This window comes from Montipora foliosa, chromosome 6 (genome assembly GCF_036669935.1).
Source record: "Montipora foliosa isolate CH-2021 chromosome 6, ASM3666993v2, whole genome shotgun sequence".
Classification (NCBI taxonomy): domain Eukaryota; kingdom Metazoa; phylum Cnidaria; class Anthozoa; order Scleractinia; family Acroporidae; genus Montipora; species Montipora foliosa.
Window position 1 is genome coordinate 35046825 of NC_090874.1, and position 12051 is coordinate 35058875.

Below are 12051 nucleotides of genomic sequence, written 5' to 3' on the forward strand. Positions count from 1 at the left end.
CACCTTGTAACAAATGCGTGGACAAAATGTTGCTGATACATGGAAAGTGGGAAAGACCAAAATCATTAGATCTTACTCAAGATACCAGCTACTTTATGCCAAAAAACTATGCGTATTTGTCTCAGAACTTGTACACTTGATCATACTCTTCCCTTGCTGTGTTTGGTTGCAGTGGGTGTTGTCTTAAACCAAATCATATAATTTATTTAGCTCATTTTAAGAATAATAAACAATTAGAGTGCCCCCTCTAAAGAAACGTAAGTACATCCGAACGTAAGTGCAATTCGGTTTTTTACAAATGAGTTCCAGCCTGTTCCCACGCAAGCTGCCGTAAATGCTTTTATCCAAAAAGACGCTTCATAAAATTTTGTTGGGTTATCTCACTTGCGATTCTTTTCCTTCCACACCGCTTCCGGAGTACTTTTCTTTTCTCGTGGGCTTTTTGAAATTTAGGTGGGTAAAAGCTAAGTTTAGCGAAATAATTAGGAAAGAAGTGGTGTTATTAAAGTCTAATGTATAAGCTGTTTTTCGCCCTCATCTTTTTCTCTTGCCCAGCATTTCAAAGCCATCCACATACGATCGAATAAATCCATGTTGTCGAAGGATACAATCAAAAACTTCATCGAGATGACAGAGAAACACGCCAAATCTCGAGGTCTCAAGTAAATAGTGAAGGTAAGCATATTTTACAGTGATTCACTTTGCTTCCTCGTTTCTTAGGAAACCTGTTCATATGACAGCAAGTCCTGGAAACTCCTTTATGGGGATTTTTTATTGTGATACGCGTGGAAAGTGCGTTCTAGTTACAAAAAAATACTTTTTCACTCAGATGTGATTTGTGTCAGCAGGCGATAGGAGTGTACGATTTCCAAGGTCCATGTCGCGGCATTTGAGAACCAAGCTTTTAGGAGTTTTTCAAAAAAGTTCGGCAGGATTGCAAGAGTGACCATCTAAATCCTAATGGAGACACCTGGGCAAAACTGTTTCTCTTAAGACCAGACATAAGCGTGTAATCTTTTCTCTTTTTTCTCTACAGGAGGTTAGAGTCTCAGTTCCCTCTTTATCCTCGTCGCAGGTATGGCCATCCACGGCTCACGCCGCTGGAGTTCACAGACCGGAAACACGTCAGAGTGGAAATATGCAAGAAAGACTTCCTCAGACTAGGAGGGACAAACATAGGGCATACAAACTAATGCTGTGCAGTAATTGTCCATATAGGTAGAATATGATGGAGAAAGATACCCTGGGGTGTGCGAATAAACGTACAAAACGTGGACGAACCACTCAGTGCCATGCAACAGTCGTCTGGGATCGAAAGCAGCTGTGTTTTCAAACGTACAGCAACAAATGCTGGCCGAGCGCTTCTGTTTGATTCGTGTTTGGGTCCGCCATATTTGGAATTTAAAGGAAAGGCCTTTGTCTTACCTCCGCCTAACTTATTTCTGCACCGCCAATTGCTATTATTTTTTGAATAGAATCATTATAACGGTATCATGTTGCTAATTCATTCTACATTATCTCAATATCCTTATTCAATTTTTCTCGCCATTAAATTGGCGTTCCTGTTTGAGCTTGGTCGTCTCAGATAACGTCATGTGTCGCTGGTTAAGATCTCTTCTTTGAAATTTTACTAGTATTTTTTGTCAACATATCGATTTTACATTAAGTTTCCCATTCGTTGTACTCACTAAAGCTTATACATGACTAGCCCATGTGGTATCTGGTCGCTTCGTATCTGTCGCCGCATATGTATTATAGAAATATTAAAAATTAGTGTAGTCTATTAAATTTTAATCATGAAACTTGTATCAAGTGCATTTTACTTCACTTCCTTTGTTTTATAATCCTTGAAGCCTTTTTCTCGTTAATTATTTATTTCGCCAATAATCAAAGTTACAAAGCTTTGGACATGCGTACATACAATCTCGTTCCCAGAGTCTTCGTTCCCCTTGACCAGCGGGCCGACCTGCTGGTCAAGGGGAACGAAGACTCTGGGAACGAGATTGGCGTACATATAGAGTTTTTTACGTGACGTCACGGCGGCCATGTTGGTTTACCAAAACAGTAGAACGGCGGCCATGTTGTGTACCCAACGAATTCTCTGGGAATTGAGCTCTATTATCATGCAAACGTTTTCCTTTGCTTTGGTGATAAAACAAAGTTACTGATCACGTGAGTGAAAACACGCTATACAAAACAGATTCTGACATCCAATTAAATTTAATTGAAATATGTAAATCAAAAAGTTTAATATATAAGGGTGTGAATCATCATCGAGCACCTTCCTAGAACTGCACCTTCAAACGGCATATTCAGGACTTTGATCAAACAGATATTGGATATATGCTGACTAATTGCAACTGAAAAATCCGGGTTTCGGGAGTAGAACCCCTGGTTGATTTTCGTCCCGAAATTGTATCGCATGGCTTTCAAACCAAATCCAAGCAAAGCCTAGAGATGCTTGAGATCACTTAGTGTTGTGAACTGAGGGTAACGTCAACACATAATTTGCTCCCTTGGTTTAGCCACGTCACACCATTTGTCATATGATGGTGGTAAGGTGGAGATCGCGTTTTACGGAAAATAAAACGCTCCTTTCACAATTCAGGAATTACCGTACACTGGGAAAATCACTGTTTACAGAGAGTAAAACAGTTATTTCTCGTTTCACGGAAAACTGATTGCAAAATCACGCTTCACGAATTGTGAAAATTAAGATTAACGAGGAAAACTAGCTATTTCACATTTCACGGGTAAGAAAGTGCCCGATCACGAGTCATGACAGCAGTCCATAATAGCCATTACCTCCCTCTAATATATCTCAGTTTCATCGGCTCGTGATTAGTTGGCTCAATGGGGCTGCCTGATATTATATCACATGTTGAAGGCCCATCGAGAAAATGTTTGCCTCCTGATCATGAACAATCTCTTCTTTGCATTCACTACGCTTCTCAGTGTCATGTTTGTTCGAAGAAGAAGAAGAAGCATTACGTCTAATGTCAGCATCTTCACATGACAAACAAAAGAATGGAGATGGAATATATAGCATCCAATTCATAGCCATAAAATGGATAATGGAACAACTAACAAATCATTCTTGATTGGCTTAATGCGCAATTCGTACCGTTTGGAAGTTAAGCCGATAGACTTTGTGAAACCGGTGCACGGTTCTATAAAGCCAAGTGAGAAATCATTTGTCATTTTAGCCCGGCTTACATTACAGAAAATGTTTGGCACGGCTCGGTGTGATTTTGGGCCCACGTAACTGCTGTTGGAGACATGCGCAGTTCAACTATAATCAAGAACGTTCGCGTGATTTTGGTGGGGAATGAGCCGCCATCTTGAAACGTACGCAAAAAAAACCGCTAGCCTATATGAATTAAGGCTCAAACTTGGCCTGTTAAAGTGTTACACCACTTGTTCTATCCGAACCGTGCCGCTTTTCTCAGCACTCGTACCATTTTCACCCGTGCTCGGACTACCTCGCCGAAGGTCCCAGCACGGGTAAAAATTTTGGTTCGGCACGGATGAAATTTGGTACGGACAGGTTGTTTACACTGCAAATTTTATCCGAGCCGAACCCTTTTTTTTTTTAAACCTGTGCCAATTTCACCCGAGCCGTGCCAAAAATTTTCTGTAGTGTAAACCGGGATTTTGTGAGTTCAACCTCGTATAGGATATGGAATTTGAAGCGAAAAGACTATATAAAAGTGTCTTCCTTTACTAAACATATACCTCGGGTTTCGAGAGGGAATGAGGGTCTGATCCCTGATTGCAGCTTTTGCACTTTCTACCGAGGTACGTTTCCACAACCAAAGTTTACCTCTGATCTATTAAACGCCAGATGCTCCCATCAGATTTCAAATTACATTATTCATAGCCTGGAAACGCGGACGTATACAAAACATGGACCCCAAGTTGATGGACCACCCGTGTAAACCCGGTCCATGGACTTTCCCTCTGGACCACCCTTCATTTTGTCAAGAAGAAGAATCTTTAGACGTAAGAGAGAAGTGATCCTCAAACTTATCTGGACCATTTAAGCAGGCGCTCATGAAAAGTAGCGAACAACTCTCACGGACCGATCTATTTTTAGACTACCTTTTACGCAAAAAACAAAGACAGTTCCAGTTCGGTGATACTATGACGTCAAGTTAGTTTCTTGTGAAAAGTCATCGGTCTCCTGTGGGAGTCAACCCAAACTTGAAACGTGGTGACAGGAAATAAAGGGCTGTTGTTCACTCCTAGTTATGGGCTACCGATTTAATTAAGGCAGTTGTCTCTTGTAGCTAGGCAAGGGACCAGTCAAAAAAAAATTGTTTAAGGTGATTCCTTACTAATAGAAGTTGTGATAAGATTTTCTTTAAACTTTTCTCGATTGTTCCCTACATTATGGTGACTCGAAATGTGCAATTGAAAAAATAGGTCACCAAGCTCGTTTGGGAGATATAACTTGCTCAAGTTACTCATTTAATCATTGCGACTTCATCTATCAAGGACAAGTTTGTTCCATCAGTTCACGCTACGTTTCGCAGGACTATGAAGCACAGCTTTGACGTCATTCTTGAAATAACAAAACAGGTGTATTGTATTGTTCAAAAGGAATAATTTAATGTTTGTTTTATGGCACAGGCACACGTCATGAAAAGGCACTGACCACAAATATTCCTCGGGTACGTGATCTCATGGAGACAATTTTGTGTCCACGAGTGATGGCTACGAATACTTTTTTCCCTGTAAAATTTTTTTTTTTAAGCACAAAGAGGAGGGGTAAGAGAATAAAATTATGCCAAAAAAAAGATAGGTCACCAACCTCGTTTAGGAGAAAAGAGGAAGCAAACCGGGCTTGACCCCTCGACTACTCGTCTCCCGACAGCGCGGTTCACTTTCACTCTCGGACTGAAATGACACTTTCGCATCAGCAAGGCTATCACTCGCCTTTTTTTGCGAGAGTCTACAAAGTTTTCCGTTTTGCTCTTTACTGCTGTGCTCTAAAAATGGCTATTCTTCTTTCTAGCGAACTTTCCCGCTCGAAATGTTTTTGGCCACGTTCGATATATCAATATTCAAACATGGCTACGAGTCTTTATGATTAAATTTAAACATTGTTTCGTTTAGAAATCTCCTTCGCGACATGTGACAAAGAAAACAGAACTGAGCCGTGAAATTTGACCATAAATCCTTTTAACCATGAATGCGAATAAGGCCTACGCTTTTATGCGCAGAACAGGATGAAACAGCTGTCCATGGCAGCCAATTGACTGAGTGTAATAGTTGTGCGCATCCGTGATGTATTGGCCGCACCAGAGTGGTGTTATGGTGTGTCAAGTTGTCAACTACTTGTTTTTTTTTTTATAACCAGAACTACAGTTCTGCCGCCATTTTTGAAATTTTAAGGTGAGTGTAGTGTCCTCTTTACTCACAAGTCAGCCACTGTGTATTTTTTAAATCGTAATTTTTATTTCTCGTGAATTTAGTCAGTAAGGGTTTCAGAGGGGCGTCAGGAGAGGGTCAGTGGTTTGCGCCAAGTGTTTGCGCCCGACCACAAAAGATTTCTCGAAAGACTGGGATGAGCCTCGTTTTTAGTTAACCGTTTGGTAATTTACTACATGGAATACTGGACACCAACCAGACCTCTTTCCTATCGGTCGTGCGAGCAAAAATGGTTAGAGAACATTCAGTCATTCGCAATCCTCTTTAATCCTCAGCTTTCTATGGTTCAAGTTTCTTTTTAAAGCTGTCAAACAAATTTTACTCCTTGCAGATGTATTCGATGGTAATATCTGCTTCGTCCATTTAGGTTAACGTACCAAAACAGCGCCGCACTTATTGCAAGGCCAAGAAATGCCGGAAACACACACTACATAGAGTCACTCAGTATAAAACGGGAAAGGCCAGTCTTTACGCCCAGGGTAAGTGTGGGAAATTAGTCCCGTTTAGGAGCTGAGTTTGTGGAAGATTTTTTGGAATATTTCGACAGGAGAAATGTAGTCCACTCATAGTTATTTTCTTGTTTTGTTCAGGGAAACGCCGCTACGATCGTAAACAGTCCGGTTACGGAGGTCAGACGAAGCCCGTTTTTCGCAAAAAGGTGAAAGGCAACGCTAATGTATAGCTTCATGTAACCCACATTTACCTTATGAATAAGGAATCGACAAGCGTTTACGTTTACACCTGTACTTTATTATTTTTGAGAGATGGCAGGGATGGCGCAGTGGTGAGAGCACTCGCCTCCCACCAATGTGGTCTGGGTTCGATTCCCAGATCCAGCGTCATATGTGGGTTGAGTTTGTTGGTTCTCTACTCTGCACCGAGAGGTTTTCTCCGGGTACTCCGGTTTCCCCTCTCCTCAAAAACCAAAATTTGATTTGATTTGCGTTAACTTGTTAATTTCAATTTACGTTGTCCCCGATTAGTGCTCTACGGCGCTAGAAGATTAGACACTTAAATAAAGTTCCTTTAAAAGGTTCCAGTGCGTTTTTCTGTGTGTGAAAGAGAGGAAAGAGAGGACAGTTCCCTTTTCCGGACTTTTGAGTTTTTTTTTGTTAAATCAAAGCCTAAAGTATTGTCTAGTGTATTCTAATTAATAGTATTTTCCTAATGACTTGTCACTGATTTTCATTCTCCGATTCCTCCGCTTATTATACAACTGTTTGCGCCCGAGCAAACACAACCCCTAATAATGACAACGCAGAAGACCACAGTAACACTCGATTATAGTCACACTCTAATGGACACTCTCGTAAGCAGACAGCCCTACTTACAGACACTTTTTTCAATTCCCTATTTTACTCTCCAGTCAATCTCTGTATTCACACATTCCTGTTAGGGGACACTCTTGTAATCGGATGCTGGCACTTTTGATAATTTAAATTGGATTTTTCTTTTTTTTTCGCTCTCTCTTAAGCGGACACCCCATGTATAATAATTATTATTAACTCTTGGCAATGAAAAATTTGTCTTTGATTTGCAATTCAAACGAAACTATGACCTTTGACAGAACAACAAAACAGTGAGGTCAGTTTTGTCAAATCTCCATTTGTCCATGGGAAAGCAAGCTATCTGTTCGTTTGACATGAACTAGAGTCCAATTAAGGAGTAGAGGACGTTTTTGTGTTTCCATAGCCTCATTATAACACAAGGGGAAGTTGGGAGAATTCGAGACAGTTCTACAAACCCGAGATGCAGTCGTGCAGGAAGGGGGGTGGGTGGGGGGGGGGGGGGGGGGGGAATGGATATTTTTTGGGAACCACACAGTACATTAAGCCGGCAAATAATTTTTCGATACAAGCCTGTCATATGTCAGGCCAGGGACAAGGTTTGACCTGACATGTGGCAGACCACTTTATAAATTGCCCTGGGCCAGGGCCTTGTTTGTTTTTCAAAATTAAGAGAATTTCCAACTGAGATTGGAGTTTTTGGGGGAATATATACGCCATCTCCTAGAGACACTGAAGACTTGCTGAGCTGAGCTCCACATTTGAAAACCACAATTAAAACGATTAAAACAAAAGATAGCCACAGTTCCACGATGGTCGTCACACAACGTTCTCATTTGCATGTTTTCGCAAAATTGTTCTCAATGTTGCTGTGTTTTAAATCGTAAAATTGGATTTGATCCCTTAACATCCGAATAGAATTGGCTGACAAGTTCCCGCGCAACATGAGCAAACAAGCAAATGAGAATGTTGCGTGACTGTGATGATCATTGTGGAATTCTGCACATTAATTAAAATGCGATTTTAAAGTGTGGAGCTCAGCGAGTCTTCAGTGTCTCTGGCAGTTGGCATATATTTCATAAACTGCAATTTTTGGAAAAACAAAGCCAGATGCTTGCAAAAATCAACTTCCATTTTAAAGCACAAAAAAGCAAAGTCTGATTTGTTGCTTCCTTTTTTTGTCATTCTTGTCGAACAAAGTACATTTGTACAAATCCTGAAATTTTTCAGCTTTTGTTTGTGCAAACGCAATAATGTTAACTTTTCTAATTAAGTTGTTGAAGTTGCAGGGAGGAATGTAATTCGAGTCCCTGAAAACTGGTCATAAAATCCTATCAGTCCGATGAAAATACAAACAACATGCATTTGTTGAACTGTACTCTTGTTGATTCCACAGTAGTGGAAAGAAAGTGCGAATTATACATGGGTAAATATGGTACATTGTAGTGTGATGTAATTTAAGTCAAACACCTCACATGAACTTTGAAATCCAAATTGCACGAATATGGACTGGATTGTCCACATTTTCAGCAAAGCCTTGCCGCAAAATGATGTGAAATGCAAGCTTCAAATGAAAACAAATCAAATGAAACTTAGCTGTTATGCATTACAGTGATACATTAAAAGGCCACCTTTGCATTTGGCTTTCTTGAGTGAAAATAGTCTTTTAAAATCTTGCATTGTAACAGAAGACCTCATCTAGCGTGTCCAGTCAGACTGCTCGTTTGCCAGTCAAAACCTCAAAATTACTGGACAAATGTCCAATGATCGGCGCTTATTTGCAGGCTTGATACGTGCAACGTTGCTGGCACAGCAACCTGACATACTCTTAAATTCAGTTGACTCGATGAAATTTCAAAGTGCAGTTTCTGCATACACTGACAGTACAACAGGGTTTGAGCTAGGATTTGATCACTGGGGGGACAGTTTGTCCCCTTGGCTAAAATTGTGGGGGACATTTTCATTTTTAGTGAGACAGTCAATTTTTTTTCAGTTTTCTTACGTTCAAACATAGAAACAGGCAAGCCAACAAAAGCATATTTTATTTATACCTGTGACTTGTAATTAAAAGAATTAATACAACCAGAAAAGTTAAGGAAAAGGTGTCAAAACTTTTTTTCTGTTCATATTTCAACCAAGAATCAATGACTATGCTTTATCCATGTACTCCAGATGCAAAAAGGGTTTTTTTTTTTAGATTTCAGACAAAAATAGCAGAGCATCGCCTTCTTCTCATAGCGCAACCAAGTGTAATCTCGGAACCAAGTTTTCTAGAAAGATCGTGATTTTGTTGGTTTCCTTTTAGCCTCATCTGTTTCTTTCCTCATTAATACACTGTTATTTTTTTACCTCTGATTCAATCTGGCTTCCATTTAAAGCGACAAAGCTATCTATCGTACGAATACATTTTCACTGTGACAATTCCCAGATGTGTCACGCTTTGTTGAGCATGAGACCTACCGGTACATGTCCAGTAGAGCGTGACTGAAAAGTATTAAAATGCACGATAACATCCCCCCCCCCCCCCCAGTCTGTGTTTCAGCTTGTAATTCTTGTACTGAACTGTATTTCTTCTTGTGTGCTTCCTTCTGAGCTTTCCCCCAGATTTTGAAGGGGACAAATTGTCCCCTTGGTTGTTTCTTCAAGGGACAATATCAGTGCGGGATTGGCAGTGGTGCGGCCTAGCTCAAACCCTAGTACAATATTGACACTTACCAGGTTTTGACTGGAAGCGTAGCGGTGTAGCCACATAGCCAGCTAGCCCCTCCTTTCAGGATTGTATTTGGAGTGGAACGGTATATAGCAGTAACACTGTGCCTGTAGATTACTAATATTAGCTTTCTACATTTGTGCTCTTGTCACTTTCATGCATGCTTCACAATAGAGCAAAGCACGGTAAATCCACAGTAAGTCTCACTCCCAAGGGTGAATGGGTGAAAGATTACAGTTGAACTTGTGGAGTTTTCTAAGTTGGTTAGCTGTTTAACAATTAATGTCACTTTGTAATTTGGTGTATACTCATGGCAATGGTGGACTTCATCTAACATGTTTAATCTTTTCTAAACTGGTACAGTGTATTTCAATTTAATTGAATGTCAGACTGCACTTGAGCACTTCGATTGATCACTGGCTAGCTTCTCATCTATAAACTATTTTGCCCATCCCATAATGCAATATATTTTGAGGGGTTCTTTACTCTTAAGAATGTATCATGCTTCAGTGAACTGGATATCCATTGTTTGAATGCAAATAACCCCCCAAAATGAGCTGTATTGTGGGATTTGCGAAAACAGCAAATGCTGACTTTTATTCACAGATTCTCATCCCTCTTTTTATGGTTAGGCAAAACAACAAAGAAAATTGTCCTTCGTCTGGAATGCACAGATTGCAAATACAGGAAACAAGTTGCTCTCAAAAGATGCAAGCATTTTGAGCTGGGTGGAGACAAGAAGAGAAAGGTAACATCATAGTGCTTTAGTGTATGGATGGGAGTTTAGCTGCAAACATACCGTAAACGTCCATGTATAAGCCGCATCCGTAGATAAGCCGCACCCCGAATTTAGAAGTGCAGATTTTGGAAAAAAATGTAATACAATAAAGTTTGAAGTTCCAGTAACGTTCTATTGCTATAAACCAACAAGAACAAACAATCAAGGTTTCACCATAAAGTTCAAATTCCTTTGATATTGAAACAAAACAAACGAGTGCTTAGTAGCCAAGCTTTAAATGTGGGGAGGAGTCTGGGCCAGGGCCTGGGTATCATGACCACATCTATAAAGATGTACTGGCAATAGGCGAAAAAATTCATGCAGAACAGGAGCTTGATAATGCAGTCAACAAATTTGCCGAGAAGGTGGTCAAGGACAACGAAACAGTCAGCCATTTACGGCGAATTTTGTGGTATTTTATCGCACGTGGAAGAAAGATATGCGTGGAAGTGACTGGCCAAAAACGTCACTGCAAACATCTGTTCAGAGGAATGGAGATTCCTTGTAGGTTGGTGTTTACTTGTTCGAGTAAAGCAAAAATTAATCGCTTGAAAGAACTCTTGGAGAGCAAGATTCGCCTATAAACACTCGAAGACGCAAACGGCTCCTTTAGGGGCCACCACTCATTAAAAAGTCAATAAACAACAGCAACATGCTCTCAGTTTCTATGTTTCTTTAGATCTTAAGAAGTTGTATGAATATTAATTAGGTTTTTTAAAACTCCAAACACAGATGCAGGGCTCGAAATTAACGAAAAAATCCACTCGCATTTTGCGATAAGATACGAAAATTTAGTTGCAATTTCGCAAATTTTAGTCGCAAAATCGCTGCACTGCATTGTGGGTTTAGCAAAAAAAATATGAGCCCGCAATACTTGTGTGTAAAGAAACTGCTGAAAATGGCGAATGATCGAAGGAATGGAGCTGTGCACGTACACTGTAATATCGCAGCTAAATTACTCTACAATTACGCTATCTTCAGAGAAAATTCACAGCGAGAAAACAAATAATTTTGTTTATTATTGTTATTTATTTTAGCAAAATTAGCAGCAAAGTGGCAACTGCTAACCCTTTTGTTTCAAGAGAGCGAAGGTGTCAAGAAGTCGCAAAATTGCGACTTCACCAGATATTTTAGTCGCAAAGGGAAAAATGTAGTCGCAAATGCGACTGTATTGGTCGCAATTTCGAGCCCTGAGATGTATCCATGGATAAGCCGCACCCTTGATTTATGGCTTCAATTTTGTGAAAAAAAGGTGCGGCTTATACATGGACGTTTACGGTATATGGAATCGTACCGGTACTTCCCTGGGAGACGATTCCAAATTTGGTCACTGAGATTGTAACATTTGCAATATATATATTTGACTTTCTTTTTTTAAGGACGCTGTCTACTAATTCAAAGGTATTTTAGTGTGGATAACTGACTATATGGGAAAAGCAGATCTTAACAAATGTTATTGAAATCCAAAAGGAGATTTGGGGGTAATTCCAGTTAGAATTGTTACTAACACTTACTTGAGAAATATTACAGTCTAAGATGTAAATCAGCTAAGAAGCATTCTTATATTATTTGTTTTCTCTTTTAGGGGCAGATGATCCAGTTCTAATTGTAATAAAATTTCTTTTTTGTCCCAAATGTGTTTGTGTTATTTAATTCCCTTCAATTGATGATTTTCTTCTGCCCTGGTTATGTGAAACACGTGGGGTCTATGTTGGTCAACAGGGTAAACATAATAATGAGCAAGGGGACACTTTGCAAGGCTTATTGACCTCCGCGTGCATCTAATTATGTGCATTTCTGGACATGTAAATTATCTTAACAGGAACTTTATACATCGTCAACAA

General features: G+C 39.9%; 1 protein-coding gene across 1 annotated transcript; it reads left to right on the forward strand.

Annotated features, from left to right (window-relative positions):
- Positions 1–5641: 5641 nt before the first annotated feature.
- Positions 5642–11842, forward strand: LOC138007220 (uncharacterized). Its single transcript, XM_068854006.1, has 5 exons — positions 5642–5665; positions 5801–5912; positions 6024–6091; positions 10062–10177; positions 11793–11842. The coding sequence occupies exons 1-5, from the start codon at positions 5663–5665 to the stop codon at positions 11800–11802; spliced, it is 309 nt and encodes a 102-aa protein (XP_068710107.1). The 5' UTR covers positions 5642–5662; the 3' UTR covers positions 11803–11842.
- Positions 11843–12051: the final 209 nt, after the last annotated feature.

What these genes read in the sequence shown, in the direction of transcription:
- LOC138007220 (XM_068854006.1), top strand. An exon ending in GGCCAGTCTTTACGCCCAGG is followed by an intron (nt 5,913 to 6,023) that starts GTAAGTGTGGGA and finishes TGTTTTGTTCAG; the next exon opens with GGAAACGCCGCTACGATCGT. An exon ending in AGCCCGTTTTTCGCAAAAAG is followed by an intron (nt 6,092 to 10,061) that starts GTGAAAGGCAAC and finishes TTTTATGGTTAG; the next exon opens with GCAAAACAACAAAGAAAATT.